This window comes from Uloborus diversus, chromosome 4 (assembly GCF_026930045.1).
Source record: "Uloborus diversus isolate 005 chromosome 4, Udiv.v.3.1, whole genome shotgun sequence".
Lineage (NCBI taxonomy): Eukaryota > Metazoa > Arthropoda > Arachnida > Araneae > Uloboridae > Uloborus > Uloborus diversus.
This window is the reverse complement of record NC_072734.1, coordinates 6,574,637-6,597,066: the sequence shown is the minus strand read 5'-3', so window position 1 is coordinate 6,597,066 and position 22,430 is coordinate 6,574,637. Positions and strand designations below refer to the sequence as shown.

Below are 22,430 nucleotides of genomic sequence, written 5' to 3'. Positions count from 1 at the left end.
TGACCGAATAGTAAACTCGAGAAAATGGGCAAAAATACTTTTTTTTACACAATGACAATTAAACTACAGTACATAATTAACTGAAATTATTGCTTTTTAAGTTATTGCATGCAAAGTGCAAAAGAAAACACTAAACTGTTGGCCTTAATTTTGTTGCTTTTCATTTTGTAAAAAGCTTATGACACATTTCATTACTGCACTATTACTAACTCATTTAATAATGAAATAATAAAAGGAAAGGAAACCCTTGGAATATTAATCTATACTAGGGTTTGCCCAGCGGTCGAAATTCGACCATATTCATTACTGAATATATGTGAAAATATTTTCTATATGAATTTCCCTGTTTCTAACAGTTTTATTCTTACTCTTATACATTTGTTTAGTGTACATCCGGGAACATATAAATTTTGCATGGACTCACAATACCAAACAGTAATAATTTATTCTGATTTTACTTTCTGTATGTGGTGTAGCATAGCCTAATGCTTTTGCACAAAAACAAAAATACAAAAAAAAAAAAAAAGCTTTTGTATGTTAATCTCAAGATGAATGAAAGGGGCATATTTTGATGATTGGGAAATTGGCGTGGTCGTCAAATTCTTGGACTTCTATCACTTGAACTCTGATTTTCAGGATGATATTTTTCATTAAAAAAAAAAAAAAAAAATAGGGAAGGGAAATGGTAGAAAGGGTAGGTATGTCGGCGACCCCTGAGACCCATGTTTTTTTTTTAAATAAATCTAATCACTTTCAAATTTAACTGTCTTAACTAAGAGTCTCTAAGGGTCTTAAACTGTGGATTTGAAACCTTCGAGGGATACTGAATGCTTTATTTTTCGTAAAAAGTGTTAGAAACGCATATTTTGGAGGTCTTTATTTGAATAGTTTTAATAATTGGGGATGCTCTAAATTATGTTTTAAAATTGCATTTTATGTTAAAATATTATTGAAAAATGTCACTTTTATTGCAATTATGAAATACAATTCATAACAATTGTTAATTGTCATTCATAAGTAAAGTAAGTGAATTGTCATTCGTAACTGAAACTGACAATTGGGCAAAAGCAGTGGTTGGAAGTAGCGCGCTACAAGTAACGATGCTACTGTAGTAGCTACATTTTTCAGTAGTTTGTAGTGTAGCGCACTACTTTTTAAAAAAGTAGTGTAGCGAGTAGTTCGATACAAAAAAAAAGTAGTTTGTAGCGATTTCTAAAAACTACTTTTAAATAAAGTTTCAAAAAAAAAAAAGAGAAGAAGAAGAAATGAACAAGGTTTCAAACGAATCTGACTTGTGCAAATTTTACGTGAGTAAAATTTGTGCCAATCCCCCTCCACCATCCACTTTACAGAAGATACTTAGCATGATAAAAATATTTTAGAAAAATGCATTATATTTCAGAGCTTTACTTTGTATTGTTGTGGAAATTCATAAAGCTATGCTTTTGAGGGGATAACGATATTTTATAAAAATACACTGATTTCATTGCAGCCTCAATAAATAATTAAAAGACATATTTAGGGCTAGTTTTTAATTTTTTTATTTGACTTTTGTTTGTGTTTACTTCTTTTATATTTATTTTCTTGCAGTTCAGTTCCTTGCATTGCTTCTTCTTTTCTTTTATTTATCTCTTTTTTTTCTTCTGCATCTTCATCTTCAACAGAAATGGCTGCTTCTCTCCAAGCAACTTCTACTTGCAGCAATATGTTTAGCACCTTTTTATCTATACAAAAATTAATTCATATTAATAAAATGAAGTTTTATTAAAATAAATATTCTCTGATATGTTTCATTTTAATCTAAAATTAGATTGTATTAATTTCTTTTCTTCCTTTTTGGCCGGGGGGAGGGGAAAGGCTGCATTTATCAGAATAATATTACTTATGCAGAGTTATTCATCATTTTAATTTGAAAAAAAAAAATCATTACAAAGAATATAATTATTTACTAAGTAAAACACACAAAATATAAGTTGAGTTTTAAACAAAACTTTTTGAACTCTAAACAATCAAATTCATATCATTTTAAACAAACCAGTAAAATAACATATTAATACAGTGAAATCTCATTACAACCAACAAAACGTTCGATCCTGTTTTAAAACTTATAAAGAGAATTTTTTAAAACTTGCTTTAACAAAGAATTTTTTTTTTTCAAAAATGCGTTAAAAGGATATGTTTTTCTCAACTAGGACACTAAAAATGACTTTCACAAGTCGTAACATGAAAACTCCATTTGTACTTTCGGAACAGAGCCATTCAAGGTAGAAATCCATTCTTGCTGAAACGTAAGTTGATGTGTAACAACAAAAGTCAGTCTCTAATCAAGGGCAATTGATTTCTGCACATCAATCCCCCCTGAAAATTTTTTGAAATTTGTAGTTTGAAAAATGCAATTTTAGGTTGTTTTTGGTGGTGTTATGGGGGAAAAAGGTACCAAGGCGCTCTGCGGAAATTTATTGAAGTTGAAGACTAAAAACGTGATTGAATAGGTCATATTTATTAACGTTAGAATTAGGAATGGAACTCTGGGATTCGACCTGATTGTTTTTTTTTCAATAGACAGAAATCAATTCCTTTTTCCCACTACAATTTTTCGAAATTGAACTTCCAAAAATGCAATTGTAGACAACTTTGAAGATTTCTACAAGAAGGGAATTCTGAAGCTCCCCCCTGAATCTTTTTTCAAAATTAAAGTCCTAAAAACAAAAGCAGTAGAAATGATATTAGGAGTAGTGGTTAAGAGGTTATTCTAACAAGTTTTTCGTAAGCCATGTTTGAAAAACCTAATTTTTGATGATATTTAAGGAAGGAGGTTCAGAGGTAATTGCACGAATATTTTCCGAAATTGAAGTCTTAAAAACGTAATTGTAAGACCATATTTGTAACATTAGAACCGGCAATCCTTCGAAATTGAAGCTCTGAAAACGCAATTTTAAGTGCTTTTCGTATAGAGTTCCAAGCAATGTTGTTTCGAATTCGGGGGCTTTCGCGAAAATGAAGATCTGGAAACTAAATTTAAGATGCTCTGTAATGCTATTGGCGGAAGGGGGGGAGAGTTCTGGCAGAGTAGCAATTCGAAAACTTTCTTACTTTCAGGCGAACTAGAAAAATAAAAAGAAATAGGACGGAGGGAGAGTAGGTATCCAATTAGTAGAAATTAAAGTTTTACCCCAACATCATCATTTTTTCCTTTTTGTTAGACCCGCTTTTTACCCCCGTTCAGTTGTAAATATTTTTGAAAAACATTCAACTAAGCATTCTGGAGGGGAAGGGGCACGGGGCGGTGCAACCATAGAGGTGTCCTCTGGACCCCTACCCCCCTCTTGTTGCGCCACGGAAACAGAGGGTACTGATTATATTTCTAAATTAAAGGATAATATTGCAGAGGATATTCCACCTTAAAATCTGAAACTGAAATTTGCCGTTAAAACGAATACTTCTAACTCACGCAATGGTTAAAAAGGCACTGATTTCAATATCTAAAACACATTGTCCAAAGCTGTTTTTTTTTTTTTTTTTTCAAATTTAATATATAAATAGTTGAAGAAAAAGAGGGTGTAGGAATTGAGTAGTTATGATCATGTCGTAACTTTTCGGAACTAAAAAGTTAATCTAAATCAGGGGTCTGGCCAGAGGATATTTGGGTCCGTTAATGGGCCCTTCACAAAAATCCGATCAACCAAAACGGACCTTTCACAAAATCCCAATCAACCAAAACGAACCCTTCACAAAATCCCAATCAACAAAAACAGACCCTTCAGAAAATTCTGATAAACAAGATCGGATCTTTCACAAATTGTTTATTGACAGAGCAAATCTGAAAGAAAAATAATGCATTTTTCCATGTATAAAACTGGTAATTTTTGGAATCTTTTTTGAAGTCAAATTAGAGGGATCAGCTTATACAAAATCTGCTAATTTTGCAAAAAAAAAAAAAAAAAAAAAGATTGGCGGCGGCACTCTTGCCATGCTCCTGCAAGCGATAAATAATTGCTACTGCCAAATAAATATAATGCTTGTTGTTTGTTTCTTGGAAAGAAATTAACAGATGTTTGGTTTTAAATAATTTTGTTTGTGTGTTTTTATCACAGTTAATTAGCAGCGGTGTTGTTGTAAACTTTTCTGAAAAGGCGTTGGTAAGCACTTTTCTCCCCGCTCATGATTTAATAAACAATTATAATATGTATCAGCGAAATTAACCTAGAACTGCAAAGGGATAGTAAGGGTGGAGAAAAAATATGATCGCTTCAGATAGAGTTACCAACTTCAAAATTATCACCACTTAGCGTCTGGAGTTAACCCGTTATAATGACTTGATTAGAAAAAATTCTCATCATTTTACGTTTTTACGGTGAGGTGCGATGTTTAACTGTTAGTTTGGGAGAAAATTATATGGGTTTAATTTTTGATGCTAACAAGGATGATTAACTTTAAATAAACTCTTTTAACTACCGTTTTTTCCTTTAGATGTCTTCATTTTGAAAAATGCAATAATTTAACATCCGATATGAGACTCATATTTTGTTCTTTTTTCAAGCTAACTTCGCTTTATTAGGATGAAAAATAAATGAAAAGTCTCATTATTTTCGTTAGAACTCTCATTTCAAGTTTTAAAAGCAAAATTCCATTTTCTTTTATGAGTCAAAAATTGAAATGCTGAATCGATGGTTTATTTATTAATTTTTTTTTTTTGCTTCGACTATGTCCACAGATATTAATGATATGTTTATCATAAGACTCTAAAATGCAATTTTAAAATAATTTTATCAAAAATATTTCTTGTACAAGCCGTTGTTATATTTTTGATGCCTTCACTTTGCGAATTGCGATCTCTTTGCATCCGCTATGGGCATCCGATTTTTCGAATTTTTGATGTTTAGTACGCTTTGTTAAGAGGTAAACAAATGAAATCTCTTTTTATTTTTGTTAAAATCACGGAATTTATAAGTTTTAAACGAAATTCTGTGCTTTTTAAGAGTGTCTGTGGTCAAAAAGTTAAGTGCTGAACCCTTGTCTGATTTTTTTTTTTTTTTTTTTTGTTACAATTACAATTATTTTAAATACTGTACAGAAATATTTCTAGTATAATTTAACATAATGTAGAATGGTACATAAATACTGATACTTGAGAGAGCGAGCCCCCCCCCCACCAAATACTAGAAAAACACTCCAGAATGATATTCTCGACATAGAAGAGGAAAACACTCAACTTTAAGTTTGAATGATGCAGTTTGTGCCATCTCTAAATTCTAAAATTTTGTTTTAACAATTTTTTTTTTTGCGGAATTATTTGATTTTTGACAAAATTAATTCATTTTTCACAAATTATTTGATTTTTCACAAAAAACGGACCCCGTGAAAAATCCTGGACAGACCCCTGTAAATTATTGTCTACAATATATGCACATTAAGCACAAGTAAATAATATGCACATGTGCTTAAGTATTGTTTAATGTATGATAACATGATGCAGTGAAATTACCACGAACAGTAGTTAAAAATCACAAAAAGACATATTGCACGAATTATAATTTTAACATATTCACCGCAAAAAACAAAATGGAGAATAGCAAATTTCTTGCTCTGCTTCGTATGCTCAACGTTGTGAAATTATAGACATACCAAAATAACATTCATAGCTTCACATATGAAGAAAAATGCTAATGTATGCATTAATTAGGGCCAGTGATTTTTCAGAATTAAAGCTCCAAAAACGCTATTCTGAGCGATTTTCAATGTTGTTGAGTACTTGTGGGCTTCTCCCAAAAACTTACAAGTATTTGATGCAAAAGAATAACATCTCTGTTCATAACATATATGAAAGCAAGTATTAAGTTGGTACAGGTAAAACCAAAACACTCTTGAAAAGAATTATTGGATGAGTCCAGATCGAAATCTAATTTTGATGTAATTTACTTCAATAAATGCATTTTCTATTTATAATCTGCAAATTATTTATTTGTGTTCCTGGTTTGAACAATATGAATAACCGATGCAGTTTTAATTGTTTGTTTTTTTATCTAGTGGGATAACATTTTACTTGATAAATATTTGGATTTTCAACATTTCCATCTTTCGAAAACTTTTTGGGGCATTAATGTTTCACAAATATTCGAAACATTCATTGCTTGTGTTTTAATTTGTATTATGCATAGTCCTCTGATTGTTCTGTTCATTGATATGTAAAAAAAAAAATAAGTATGTATTATGCATTGATGTTATAAATAACTTGATTTTTCTGTGTGTATAGGGGGGGGGGGGCATCAGGAAACTTTCGTCTTGGGCGCCGTCAGCTCTTCGCACGGCCCTGCTGTTAACATAAATCTCTATGGGAAAAGATTACGCATTTTTACGATAACTTGAAAAAGTTTTTTGCAAATGGTAATAAATAAGGTATCAAAGTGTTCACAGAATTAAATTATACATATTAAATATTTTTTCCAGAAAGTCAAAAATTTTGAAGGTTAAAGGTCCTTAGACCCCTTAATGCTTAGGTTAAAATACTATGAATGACATTTATGCTCAAGCTTTATTTTAAAAAAAAATGAACAATACCAATGTGTAGAGGAGAGGGGGGGGGGGGCTCAAGCACCTTTTCTACCCTCTTCCCCTCCCCACCTTATGGGAGCTTTTGGGTAGGACAAATGACATTACAAAATATGGTAAATGATCAAGATAAAGAAGCATTCTAAATCATAGGCAAAATTTTGTAATGAAATCAAATTAATGAATCTTTCGACAGAAGTCAAAATTATATGAACAGTCAATCATGCACTGAAAACTTCAACTTAAAAGCACTCAGCTGCTGATAAACTGATCAAATATGATAACTTTTAAGGTGTTGTAATGATAGAAAAGGAGTTGCCCACAAATGATGTCTTACTAGCGAGGGGGGCTCGCTAATGAGACAGCAGGAAATTGTGACAACAAAGCAGGAAATGGTGACAGCAAGAATGAGGGGATAAGAAGTGTGACATCACACATTTTGGTCGAAATAAAAGCATTTTCATAGCAATATGGTCATGGATTATAGCACGGTGCGTGACAAGCGGGGTGGGGAAGTGTGACACCTAGTGACAAAGAGGGCAGGTAGGTCATATAATTTGAGAGAAATGTGACATCATTAATGGACAGCCGCTAACCATAATTTATGACATAATTGATGCATACAAAGATTGCTTTCATTAGAGCTGGTGATATGAAGTTTATCTACACATTTATGCAGACATATTTCAAAATATTATTTTTTCAAAAGAATTTTTTAAACATGATATCATTCTTTAAAACAAGCCTTATATTAAGATTTCCATAGGAATTGCCTCCATTAAATAAGAACATTGCTAGGGAACAGATGGATTAAATAGTAAACAGGAAAATGACTGAATGCAAATAAGGAACACATTCATTTATCTTCTTTACTAATAATAAAGCTGAAAGTCTCTCTGTCCGGAGGATGTCTGGATGTCTGTGACGCGCATAGCACCTAAATTCGTTCGGCCGATTTTCATGAAATTGGGCACAAAGTTTGAATGTAGCGTAGCGGTGTGCACCTCGAAGCGATTTTTCGAAAATTCGATGTGGTTCTTTTTCTATTCCAATTTTAAGAAAAAAAATATCATAGGATGGACGAGTAAATTACGAAATTATTATATCGTGGAACCGTAACATGGGCACAAGCCAATTGGCGAGATACGAAATTATCATAACGTGGAACCGTAAGATGAATACAAGCCAACTGGCGAGAAAATTCACCATAAATTATTTGTAAATATACAGGCGGACCGAATGACCTTTTTAATTTTTCAACTACGGACAAAGCCGTGCGGGTACCACTAGTTTATAAATAAAATGCTTTTAAAAAGAGAAACTTAAAATCTAATAACAGTATAAAGGTTTGAAAAAACCTCTAATATAAAGAATACAAGAATATATTTTACCTGAAACTTTATACTCTGTTAATTTAGTATTGATTTCATCTTCAATTCTTTTTAATGGAGCTATTTCTCGAGGGGTAATGAATGTAATGGCAAGGCCCCCCTTTTCCAGCTCTTGCAGTTCTTCCTACTCTGTGAATATAATTCTTTGGAACAGGAGGTACACTATAATTTATTACTAAGTCAACCATGGGAATATCCAATCCTGAAAAAACATCAGAAAAATCATTACACATTGAACAGAAAAGGTTGATATTAAAGTGGAAATCTTACATAAGTACAAATTAAACTTTCTACCCTTTCTTGGTAATGTGAAATTTAATGCGAAAAAAGAAAGAAATATGCTTGATTCCCTTAAAATCAAAGAAAACAAAAATTTTATTAACCAATATCTTTGCAAATAATCTTTGAATACAAGAAGTAACTTTAAACTTAAATCTTTATTTTACAAAGAACCAAAACTTCGGCTTCATAGTCAAAACAATAATTTGCATAATGTTTCAAACAGCACAAGGTAATATTTTCAGCGTTAAATGGAAGCACATAAAACTTGAAACGCTTCTCCTCAGAATATGTGACCAGAATTTTTGAACAATAATTTTGAATTAGCTCCGCTCTCTGTTATACCCAGTTTTTATGAAATCATACAATTATTCTTAATTTTTTTAAATAGGAGCATAAATAATAAATGAGACATAATTCAGATATATATATAAAGAAATCAAGTTGAAATGTACTGCCATATGGTGTCAATATCAGAAGTTTACAAGAAATTTACACCTACAAAGATGTCAGTCATATTTACTGCTGGAAGTAATTTTCAATAACTAATTTTCAGCGCTTCTCAAAACTTAATAATTTCTTTAATTAATACAAAAAAGTTTAGTTTGGTTAAAAGAAGAAATTTTAAATTTAGCACATTTGGTAGAACTTGGGACAGAAAGGTGGGACTTAAAGGGGAAAAGCAGGACATTTTAGCAGGACATCTAGCTAACAGGACTGTGGGACAAAAAGTGGGATTATCCCATCAAAATCCATCATCTGGTCACTTTACCGAAGAATGAGATTAATGCAACTATTGGCTTTGCCGAAATTTTTACGAGATGGCAGTTTCTGTTACAATTGATGTGTTACATTTATTTATTTATTTAATTTTAGTTATGGTGTCTCCTGAAACAGCTGTCAACATTGAAAAGTGAAAATAAGGGTGGCTTTCGCATGAATGAATTTCCTGGAATAAACTTGATTGGGGGGAGCTTTTTGAGATAAAAAGGAACATTTTAAAAGGAGCAAAAGGATTCGGCATCCAGGTGGCTCAGCCAAGGACGGCCAATGACTGCAACGAGCGATTTTTGAGGTTATGTGCACACAGGAATAGAGCCGCTACTCTGATTCATCTCAGATCTTCCCTTGCTGCAGTCACCAAAAGATTGGTGAAAACGTCAACTGTACATAGAAGGCTTTACAAAGGTGGTCTGTATGAAGGCAGCCAGCCATTTGTGTGCCCCTCAAACCTTGCCATAGAAGGGACCGTTTACAGTGGGCCCGACAACATTTCCACCGGACGCCTGATCAACGGAGGGCTTTTCTCTTAACAGATGAGTCTAGATTTAGTCTGGGAAGCAATAGTAGGCGTTATTTGATATGGAGATAACTTGGAACCCGTTATCATCCATCAAACATCCGCAAAAGAGATGGATATGAAAACGGCAGTGTCTGTGTTTGGGGTGGCATCTTTTTAGGTGGACACACACAGGGCCGGATTTGGAAGTGTGGAGGCCCCGGGGCAACGAAGGAGTGGAGGCCCCTAATCAGGGTTCGAAAAGATCATCATATTTTCGAAAATATCCGATACTTTGATAGATATCCGAATATTTTGATATATATGTATACATCCGAAATTTTCAATCAGCACTTTTGTAGCAAATAAATCCTGAAGTTACTGCTATTTATTTTTTTATATTATTATTATTATAATTTATAGACTTAAAATTACTGTTTCTTATTTATATCTAAACATACATTTCATTTTAAAAGTTATGTACTTTTAAGGTTATTTTCATATGATATTTACAATCATTTGCGAAATCTGATAACTTAATGTTGCAGTCTGTCTTTGTAGAAATACAAAAAAAAAAAAAAAGTCTGGCAGAAAAAACGTAAAATTTGCTGATCCGTGAGAGTTAGGATATTTTGTAAAAATTTTATTGTGGGGGCCCCTTTGTTGTGGAGGCCCCGGGGCAGTAGCCCCACCTGCCCTCCCCTAAATTCAGCCCTGGACACACAGATCTCCATGTCTTTCCAAGGGGAACCGTGAATGCTCCAGTTAATAGAGATGACATCCTTAATGCTTATGTGCGCCCACATGCCATGGCAATAAGTGATGCTTTCTTGTTAAAAGACGATATCCCCGGACTTAAACCTATCGAGCACGTTTGGGATGCTTTAAAGAGACGTCTAGCTGCTCTCAACCCGCCCCCTCAGACCCTTGGTGCACTTGATACTGCTTTGCAAGAACAATGGCGCCGCTTCTTGTGGAACTGATAGGCCGCATAATTGATAGCATTATGCATTGCTGTATTGCTTTTAGAGGGAAAAATATTCAATATAAATGTAAAACAACATTTTTTTTTCTTTTTCAATTTATAAAATGAGCTTATATTTAACATATTTTATACCTCGACTTGCTACATCTGTAGCAACCAGAAGCTTGGATTTATTGGACTTAAATTTTGATATGGATGCCAATCTCTCACGTTGCTTCAAATGGGAATTCAAAGCCACATTTTCAAATCCAAGATTATGCAATGCAACAGATACCAGTTGGCAGCATCTAAATAATTTTTCAAAGAATAACAAAAATTTAAACATACAGGAAAGATAAATGAGCGGATATAAGTTGCATAATTATTCTATCAATCACAAAGAATTGAATAATACATAAACATAAAGTTTCCTTATGTTTCTCATCTCAAAGGGGAAAAAAATGTTATGATTATGACAATTACATACAGAGTAATGTTTCTTCTATTCCTGTTCTTTGTAGTAAAAAATATTTTTATTTTCTTTAGTGAATAAAAGCAAAATTCTTCAATTTTTATAAAAAAAGTTGTTTGCTCTCACATTTACATAAAATATAATATTCTATGTCAACAATGAACGAGAAAACCACCATTCACATTCCACATTTTCTGTCTACTTTTTCTTTTAGCATTGTTATTCCAAAAAACTAAAAACAGCAGAGACTAAATAATTAAGAAAAATAATGCAAAGATATAAAAAACATTGCAGAAGATAATAAACTGCTGCCAGGCAGGGGTGGCATTTCAGCATTTCATTTGGGGGGAGGGGTCGAGTTTCTTAAATACGAATTGCCTCAGTATGGAACAAAACACATATTGACTGACAGCAAGTATTATCATGATATGGGGGAGATTGAATATTTAAAGAGCCCCCAGAAAAGATATTTGTTTATGTGAGGTTTTTTTTTTTTTTCAGTATTTTTAAAGAGTATCTGTGAAAGCATATTATGCATTGAGAAGCTGAAACGTGTTTCTAGCAGAAGAAAGTGATGAACACTCATTAAATAAACACAATTAAAGTATGAGCGTAACAATGAAAGTCAAACACCAAATCATTTTTTTGTGAAAATCATGCAACCACACCACTGCACGGGCCTCTAGCCATCGTTACGCAGAGCACACAAGAACGAGATATTTAGCCTATATGGGGAAATTACGTCGTTAGTTAAAATTAACCATGATTCTTCATCAGTTTTTTTTCTGTTCTGAAAAGGCCGGTAAAGGCTTGATGAATTTCAAATAATTTAAAAAATGGAAAACTCTTGCTCTAGTGTTGAAATATGTCGAGTTTCATCAACCATTACAGAAAACCAGCAAGATTGTTTTCCTTTAACATTGATTGGCGATTTACGTAAATTGAAATTGCTCATTTTTTATCATTCCTCTCAAAAAAAAATTGGGGGTGCGATCTCCCTCTCTTAATCCCTCTATTTGCCGCCCCTGCTGCCAGGGTGTGACGTTGAATACAAATGTTTGACATCTCAAAAATCGTAAGATTGCTTATGGAGAAAACAGTTTTTTCATATAAGATCAAATGCTTTTCACTTAGTGCATAAATTAATGCCCCCTCTCAATCACAATTCAACAGGTACTCATACAACTAATTCTCCCCTTTACCAAAGTTATACAAGGTCAGACCTATTTCACACTGAGCCCTTACTTCTATTGGTAAAATCTTACAAGCTGGGGGGGGGGGGGGGGAACTATTATGAAATTGCACAACATACTAAATTTATACAATACACATATTAATAAATAAAACAAGCACTTACTTGCAATTCTTTGTAAAAATAATAGCAGAACTATCAGGATTTTTTCCTTGAAAATTATTCAAAACTTCTATAAGACTAGCATTTTTCACCAACATGTGCGGAACCAGGACATAATGCTGCTCAAGCTTTTCCACTGTGGATACATCAGATTCAGTAGCCCATACAAAAGGTTTGATACAGCTAATATTTTTTAGCTCATCAAGGTTCTTTGACATGGTAGCACTGAAACACAATGTCTGTCTTTGGGATGGAAGGGCTTCAAAGATTACCTCTAACTAAAAAGAAGGTTTTTATGATAATACTGGTTTCAATGATAATACAGTCAGACCTCCATATATCGAAGTAGCAAATTGCCGGAAAAAATTCGATATATAGAAATTTCGATACATAGAAATTTCGATACATAGAAACAATTTTATTTTATCATAAAAATCTCCTAAAACATTAAAATTAAAGCTAATTTTCGTGCATGAAACCCAATTTCTAATTTATACAAGCATCAGATTAAACGAAAGTTAATGACTGGAAAATTAACAGAAATTACATTTTTGTGCCTTCATTCATCTTCATTCTTCGGCAGTTCAACTTGATTCGCAACATGAGGGGATCTTCGTTTTGACAATGTAATTGAGAGAAAAGTAAAAAATCAATCTACTTAATTTGAATAATTTTTACTGAAGCTAAAAAGAATAGGATTGATAATCAACAGACAAAAAGGATAACTTAATCTTATTTTCCAGTGTTACTGGTTACAACTAAGATTTGAAATAAACATGAGGGAATTTAAGAACTCCAGAACGGAACAACGACCTATCTACACACCCCTCAAACCCAGATTTTTTATGCATTTCTTAGCAACCTTTAGTAAACATAATTTTCTCTCCTAACCTTCAGTTTTCATAAGACAAACAGTCTAAAGTGGAAAAAAAAAATCTATGATTGTCTCAAATTTTTTTTTTCGATATATAGAGATATTTTTGATATATAGAAACAATTTTTCTATGTAATGAACATTCAAATTTGCTGGGATTTTGATACATAGAAATTTTCGATGTGTAGAAGTTCGACATATGGAGGCTCCACTGTAAATATATAATATGAGAAAAAATTAAAAAATCGATTTGTAAGAGGTTTTTTTTTTTTTGTTTAATGTTATTAAATTCACATAATGTACATACTGAATATAAATTGTAGACATATAGGTTATGTTCAAATGGAGAAACCGGTTAACTCAGTTGGTCGATTTGATGATGTTAGTGGCAAATTTGGTCAGTGTTCAAAGAATGTTTTCATATACTAACCAGCAACTCTATTAGAATGTGCCTGGTTAGTCAGCGTTGCAACTGGTTACTCTATTCGAATGTACCTGTACTGTCCTGGACTTTTAAAAGGTAGTCTCTGCAAATTTCTTGTTTTTCATTTATTTTACTTACAGCTTTACTGTACAAACTTACTTAGTTGGCTTTGGGTGAAAATAAAGCGTAAAAAGAACAACAAATTCAAACATTTTACTACTGTTTCTGCAGAATTAAAAAAAGTGATTCTTCAATCATCCCAAAAACTCACTTTTGCAGACATTGCAACTGCAGTTTACTTGCTCATGGCAGTATGACCCTTTCAACTTCTTCAGAAATAAGAATTACAATTAAAGGACATCAGAAAAAGAGCAGCAAGATTTAGTAGTGGTTTTTCACACTGTATTTTTGATTTATACATGCTTTTGAGTCCATTTAGAATTTCTATCCAGCTAGATAATACTTTTAAGATAACAAATGGATGAAATATATGATGTCTTTATCAGGGTTGCCAGACGTCCCGGACATCAAGGGACAGTCCCGTATTTTGAAAAATTGTCCCGTGTCCCGGGGAACTTCCGTACGGGATGGCTAAAGTCCCGCATACTAGCTTATTACAATATTTTACAAAACGAGGCATTATTTTAAGGAAAAAAAAATTAGTAAAGCAAAAAAAGAAAAAAAAAGAACAAAAAGAAAATCAGGTTTCAGCAAACGCAAAAATTATTTTCGCTTCAATTTGCTTTTTGTTTTGGCATGGGCGGTAGACCAATGATTACTTCCTCTTTGCTCATTGACTAATGTTGGAAACATACTCTGCGCATGCTTTAGCAATCACAATGAAAACGATTTTTATACTTTGATCGGCGACATTTTGTAAAGTTTAATGCTTTGATACAATTGAATTTCTCAAATTTTTCATAGTAGAGAACCAATTATCCAGGATAACAATTACTTTTGCATTAAGTTAATACCAATTGAAATTTAATTTATGAGTTCCTGCAGCTTTATTACAGTCTTGCGTTTAAAGATTTCTAGATTCCACCATCAATTATCCGGAAAATTCGAGAATCGAGGCGTTTCACGCGCTTTTGCGACGTCACTTCCGCTCTAAACGGTTTTAATTAAAGGCCTTTCAATAAAATATTGCATTATAATGTGACAATATTCATTTCTTTAGTTTTCAGTTGGAATAAAACAGAAAAATTTCAGACTTACGTGTGTACTTTTTAGTTTAAGAAAATATTCCGGAAATTTTCCCCTGCGTTAAAGACAACCTTTGAAGTTCATTTTTGTAAACATTTTCCCGAGTTATAGATGAGTTATATGGTATTTATTAAGAAACCGTTCATTTAATTTTAGGTATTTAAAAAAAAAAAAAAAAAAGCTCAGTTTTTCAAAAATTGCCGAAAATGCGTATTTAAAAAAAAAAAAAAAGGACGGGAAAATCGGCAAAAGGTTGCCGGTTTTCTGGTTTCCTGGATAAAAGGTTCTGCACTGTAGAAACATTCTACGTTGGAAAGCACCCCTTAAAAATACACCATATCCAGTAATTGCCCTCAACCTTAAAAAATATCCCCCCCCCCCCCCCCGCTTTCACGCTTAGAAGCCTGAAGCCCTTTTTTGAAGGATGATGGGAAAAACCAAAATGAAGAAAAACAGAAACCTCATATCGATAACAAAAACTAATATAAATCTAGAAATAAAAAAAAAAGTTTCAGAGGGCTGTTGACTTCTGAAATGATATGTTATTATTTAAATAGGGAATAAAACCAAAATTAAACGGAATTTAAGAGTCTTTTATTCAAATATTTAAAAATTTTTAGAATAGAAAAGATCTGTTTCAGATCCGTCAAACAAGTAACGGATATGGATACAGATCTTTATTTTTCCTCGGATATCCGCGGATATGGGTACGGATATCTGGAACATCACTAATTTAAAGTTTTCAAATCCATCACTTTCCATGGTTTTCTATGATTTCTACTCTTAACTTTCCATGACTCGGAGGATGCCTTTTTTTTCAAAAGAATGTCAAAATGGGTGTTTTGAGAATTGAAAACAAAAACAATTTTATTTTCAGAAATCTTCATAAATTTAGGATAGCAAAATCAATAAACATTTTTATGAGCAGTATTAGCTCAAATCAACTTGGATGCACATGATTTAAAAATGTTTGATTGGGCATGGCTAAAGAAAAAGTGTGCAAGTCTTAATATACGCCATATGAAACATAAGAAAGATCAAAACTAATGTCAAACACAAAAGTCTAATCAGTAGGATCATATAGAAAAAAAAAACAAATTAGTTTTACAGAGGCGGACCCAATCAGATTTTAAAATGTGTAACAAAATTGGGGTTGATAAACAAAAAACAGATGAAAAGGGTAAACTTTAAGCATAATCCATAAAATGTGGTAAGGATTTCAGAAATCAAAACCCACTAATTGTTAGTTTTTATGACTTTTGAGTATTTGTTGATAAAAATCATGGTTTTCCCACAAAATTTCGATCATAGTCAAAAAGGATGATTTTCCAGAGACATGGATACCTTGTATCTATCAAACATGTAAAGTGGAAGAATTGAAGCAAAAAAGTAGAGGAACAAGTAAAATGATATTTAGAGTGCAAATGCCAATTATTTTTGAAAATGGTACTTACTTGTTCTGTGAATTGACCTTCTAACAATCGGTCTGCTTCGTCCAACACCAAAAATCTTGTTCTTTTAAAAGAAAAATCATTGCTACTTTTTAAATGATCAGCCAATCTGCCAGGGGTAGCAACCATAATGTGAGGTTGAGAGTTTATTTCGCTTCCCTGAGCCACCATATTCATTCCACCAATAATAACAGAAACCTAAAGAAAATTAAAGAAAAAAAATAATTAATTTGAATTTTGACATCTTGAATTCAAATTATGTTTTTCGCAAGCACGTGTTTTTTTGCGTGCGTGCAAGCATGGGTGTGTGTATGTGTGTATGTAGGTAGGCGTGTGTGTTTGTGTCTGTGTGTAGGCATGTGTGTGTAAATATATATGTGTATGTGTGTGTATATATGTGTATGTGTGTATATATGTGAATATGGGTGTGTATATATATGGGTGTGTGGGGGGGGGGTATGTGTGTGCAGGCGTGTGAGTGTGTGTGGGGGGGGGGGGGAGTGTGTGTGCAGGCATGTGTGTGAGAGTTTCTGGGTATGTGTAGGTTTGCATGTGTGTGTGTGTAGGTTTGCATGTATGCGTGTGTGTAGGATATGGACGTAACATTGAGACGATTTTCGCTAGAGGAGCAGCATCGGGAGGGGTTGGCCGACGGTGGTGCTGCAGAGAAAGGTAGCAGGAAAACAAAATCATAGCACGCCAAAAACAGTCAAGTGAGAACAATAAGCAATCATGATTGCTCAAAAAAAAAATAAATAAATAAATAAAATAATAAAAAAAATAAATAAATAAACTTCAGTCAAGAATAATAAAATATTACTTGCACAATTTTAAAGTAAAACTATTGTTTTTTTCAAGAACTAATTTTTTTTTCAATTAGAAGATTGATACTTTTCCATCACAAGTAGAGACGTACCGAGTACTCGGTAACTACTCGGCCTACTCGGACAATTTGCCGAGTACTCGGTACTCGGCCAAATTCTGATCAGATACTCGGCCAATACCAAGTAGTTGCAAAAAATTGAATATTATCCAAGACAGATACTAAAATTTATAAAAAAAAAAGAGCAAGCATTATATTTTGCAATCATTTGCAATTAAAATTTATAAGTCAAATTTAAATTTTAAGAATAATGAAATTTGTAATGCTTTAATGGAATAAATCTTTATTTTAATGTCCCCAAAGTTAATAAAACTTATTTATTAAAAATTATGCAAAATAGGTGAGTATAGAAAATATGGAATTTTTATATTAAAAATGGATTTTTGCTACAAACAAAAATTAGTTATAAAAAGTATAAAAATACTTTTGCTTAAAAAATAAAAGGAAATAAAACAACGTTAAAAGCACAGTGTAGGAACCTGCAGACACGTGTTTTGGCGTTACTAAGAATTCCTTTTTCAATGCACAAAATGGGAGCTTGTGGATTTAAAGGCATCCGACAAAAGTCGGATTTTTTTGTCGAATGTCTTTACATTATTTAGCTCACATGTTATGTACTGAAAAAGAAGTTCCTTGTAACGGGGGGGGGGGGGGGGGGGGCAGAAACATGTGTCTGCAGTGTTCCTGCACATTTGTTTTATCTGCTTTAAAAATAATTTATGTTTGGCAGACTAGAACTATAATTGATTGGTATACAGTGAAACTCCTCCTAACGGGCACCCCTCAAAGACAGACACCCCTCTTATGCGGACAATTTTTAATTCCCCAGTTCCAATGCAAATAACATTATTAAACCCCTGTTCTGCGGACACCTCTCTATTGCGGACAAAAAAAAAATTGTCCTGTTAGTGTCTGCATTAGAGGGATTTTACTGTAATTTGTTTTAATTCCAACTTGATTAATTATACCTTTTATTTATTGATTTTTAATTTAAAAAAAAAATTTTTTGTATAATTTTTGACAAAAACAAAATTGTTTATATAATGTGTTTATATTAATTTAATTGTTTATATTATATGGACAAGGAGGTCTATACTACTATTCCAATATGTTCAAAATTTTCATCAAATGTGTGTTGGTGGTTCTTCTTAAAATATAATTGGTACTTGGTAACTCGGCCGAGTAGTGAAAGGCCGAGTACTCGGTACTCGGCACGTCTCTAATCACAAGTACCTATGTCCCTTGGCGCATTTTATATTTTTTACCATTTTAACTAGTGATCACTATTGCACACTAAAAATTTCTTAGTTGGCAACATTTCAATTTCTAACTTCTAGGGTTGCCATATACTTGGAGATATTACCAATTGCTTTGTTACCAAGATAGGAAGCAATTGAGTTGCCAAACCAAGTGACATGCATATCTTTCACGAAAAGTATCAGAAGATTCACTGGTGCTAAATTAGTTTTAGGTACCAGTATGAAGGTAATCTCAGCATGAATGAGAGGACACCCGCATCTGTTCAGTCACGATTATTCCGGACTGATGAGCACAAGACAATGACGAAACTGTAGTTTCTGGATTCATAATCGGGCTAGTGCGACATCCAGAGCATTATGTGTTTGTTCGAAATTCTGCCTCAGATTACCCTCAAGAGCTAAAGCAGAATTTCAAACAAATACCAAAAAACTTGTTGTGGTATCTAGAGAATACAGTTTAATTCTTGTTAGGCATCATCAGTCTTCTAAAAGATTTTTGCCTTCACCTACTCCAGATTGATGATCCACAATAAGGGTAGAGCTGCTGTCTCTGAATGATGCTTTGGCATTTACAAGTCTTTAGGTATTCATTCAAGTTACTTAAATAAGAAAAAAACTATAATCTTTGTCTACAGCAGCGGTTCCCAACCTTTTTGATTGTGCAGCCCACCAGTTTTGTAGAAAACAAGATTGAGGCCCACTAAATACTACACATTACTTGTACAGCCAACAAGTAAGAATTTAATTTCTATGTACATATATAGTTATACTTAAATGTTCACATTATATAAATATAATAAAGTCAAAAAAATAATTTTGAACATTTTGCTTTGTTTTTGATATTTTCTCACTAAATATAGTTTCTCAAAAAGTAGTTTTGGACACTTTTGGACACAAGGGTTCAGAACAGGATAGTAAAAACCTTGCCAACCCTGCTTTCATTTGCTCAAATGCATTAACATAAAGAAATTTGGTTACTAATATCAAAAAAAAAAAATCACAAAGTCATGCATACAAATTGAAATTTTAATGGATAATTCAACTTCTATGTAACTAGATTAAAATCAGCTGCATAAATAAGTTGAATGTTCTCATTGAATAAATGTTCAGTATAAAACATTATTTTGATACATTTTATTGTTTTTGATGTTTCCTCACAGAATACAATTTAATTTTCTAAAAATAGATCTGTTTTTAAAATAGAGTTTTGGACACTTTCGGACACAAGGGTTTTGGACAGGACGGTAAAAACCAGGGTTTTTACTGTAAAGTACAAAACCTTGCCAACCCTGTGTGTCTAAGAACTAAAGATAAGAGTACAACAGGAAAACAGTGGTCAGTTTTGGAGCCAGGAAATCCTTTTTAATAAGAATAAACAAGAATGGCATCAGTAACATTTTGAACTTTTTTTTTGTTGAGCCGCGCAGAATAATAAGACTTGTTCGCAGTGTGTAAAGACTTTTATGATACAATGAAAAGACAAATGTGACGACCAGCAATAGGCTCTGGGCCCAGCTGAAAATAACATTTGAAAAAAAAAAAAACATAAAATAACTAACCTCTAGATGGATAGGTTTGCCGATAACTTTGAATTGTTCTGCTATCTGGATTGCTAGCTCTCTTGTAGGAGTCAGAACTAATGCAAATATTCCATATGGATCTTCAGATAACTTTTGAAGTATCGGCAAGGCAAATGCTAAGGTTTTACCAGAGCCAGTTTGTGAAATACCAATACAGTTTTCCCCTTTCAGTATCTTGGGTATGCAATAACGTTGAACTGGAGTTGGATCCGAAATTCCTAAAGCAAACAAAGAATTAAAGTTAAAAATTATTAAATAAAATTGTTATTTGGTTTACAAAAAAATTGTTGTGGAGAGCTTCCAAAGACCTAGGCACCAGTCATTCCAAAAACTCTATTAAATGCAAAAAATCCGTCAAATAAATAAGTTAGCATATCAAAAATGATTAAAGGAATACAATTTGAATAACCCAATAAATAAGTAAACAAGCAATAAATAACGTTAAATTTGACACTAAAACGTGAAATCATTCTTTAACTAAATCTTAAAAAACATTAATTTCCGCAAGCGAACACGTTCTCTAAATATTACTCCTAAATTGAACGGACCAGATTCTTTGAACAGGTCTTACGGTTAATGGAATGCACGAATGAATTTTACCCATTGAGTAACATTGTTCTACGAGCCAATTTTCAAGTCCTAAATCGGATAACAACATAGAAGAACTCTCAAAGCACTCAGAATTCATAATACAAACGCTTTTAGATTCACTATTACTTTATAGTTATTACATTTAACACATATCCATGTCAGTTAACCAGTAAATGTTTACTCGTGGTTGCTTGGGTAGCAGACGAAAGAGACGGACACAGTTAAAGTTCCTCATCGTCGCAAATGAGAAAAATATAACAAATAAGAAGAGTGGTGTCTACAATTCTAAATACGCAAGAGAGTTTTTGTTTTTAAATTGTTTGGTAAATTAAAAAAAAAAAAGATGTCTAGTTGTTTCTGAAAATCAGTTTTTTTGTAGAGGTCTTTCAAATTAAAGACGATTACGTATTACGTAAATATTATGCCTCCACGGCTGGGAATACTCTTTTTGAAGCTTTAAAACTTGTAGGCGAAATCGAAACCTAAAATTTTGGTTTCCTTCGACGCATTTGCAAAAATGGATTGTTGCTTAAAGTTTTGATTTTAAATACCTAAATTTTACTGCTTGTGAGTGCAATCGCAAAAACCATAAAAACTCGATTATGTTTTTTTTTTTTTTTAATTTAAAATATCGTCTGACTCTTAACAATTCGGAACTCCAGCGCTCGAATACGCTACCTTGCGGTGATTTATAAAACTGCGTCTGCACCTAAAACATTGCCACGTTGCGCATCACGTGTGTCTGTTGACGTAAACGCGGTCAGTTTGTTCTGAGTAACGCATTCAACATGTCTAAGAACGCCTTCAACAACAGAAATTAATTCGTCCCTTAGTAGTATTCTCGAGCTTCTCAAAATAATGTTAGTTTTCCTTATTTCTTTCAAAAAAGTATTAAATGGTGGAAGCGTAAACAAGAAAACTCTGGATTAACAAAATTGGATAACGTTATACCAGGTAAAATTTTTTATTGTTTTGTATGAATTTGTAAGAATATGGGGGTTTTTTTAATCTTAAATTAATTAAACTTACCATATTTTACAGCAGCATTTAGTTGGAATGGACAGTATGCAAAATATTTTCTTGAATATATTATCGTAGAACAAAATGAATAACCGAGAAAGAATTTACTTTATTCCTTTTATTCTCAGCTGAAAGGTTTCGCCAAATTTGTTTAGGGTTATTAATTTTTAGTATTGTGCGAGCAAAGTAGCCTTGGCGAGATTTCGCGTTTTTAGTTAAACCATTTTTAATTTTTATCATGAGTGGAATAAAATGGTAGTAAGATTACAGAATTCGATAAGTGAAAGGAAATAATGGTCAATCAACTGAAAAGAAAACTACCACCATATATCCGTGAGAATTTTGTTGATGATTTGCATAACATGACACAATTAAATCGTAACTCAGAAATTAGAAAAATCGAAACAGAAAATTTTTAAATGAACCGATTCGGGAATTCGAGAGAAATAACTCAACTACAAATGGAAAAAAAAATAAGCGCTAGCCAAGCAAGGCAAAAAAGTATCATCTTCTTTCGATAACAATTTGTAATGTCACATTGAATTTTCTATCATTAATTGTTATTCTTGTCAGGCCACAATTATTATTTAGTTTTATCAAGAATTGATAAATATCGAATTCAACATCGTGGAAATAGCTGCTTAGAACTACGAACTACGTAGTTTGCATGAATCTTTGACGTTTAGTAATGCTTCTTGAATTCTCATTTCTTTCTACGTGGGCCAGAATATCCACAAGACTTTGAAAATTAATTTTAAAAGAATAAAGCGAAAAAATCATACGTACGAACAAAAATCACAACACTTTCAGCATTTTCTTCGTTACCATGTGCGTTTGTTGTAGTTTTCAATTCC

The 22,430-nt window shown here is 32.7% G+C and overlaps 1 protein-coding gene across 1 annotated transcript; it reads right to left on the bottom strand.

The window, feature by feature from the left end:
- Positions 1–1,376: 1,376 nt before the first annotated feature.
- Positions 1,377–20,759, bottom strand: LOC129220527 (probable ATP-dependent RNA helicase DDX49). Its single transcript, XM_054854955.1, is given in 8 exon segments — positions 1,377–1,724; positions 7,941–8,043; positions 8,045–8,142; positions 10,616–10,770; positions 12,292–12,566; positions 16,247–16,441; positions 19,945–20,183; positions 20,566–20,759. Coding segments are annotated over 8 exon segments (1,353 nt in total). The 5' UTR covers positions 20,654–20,759; the 3' UTR covers positions 1,377–1,524.
- Positions 20,760–22,430: the final 1,671 nt, after the last annotated feature.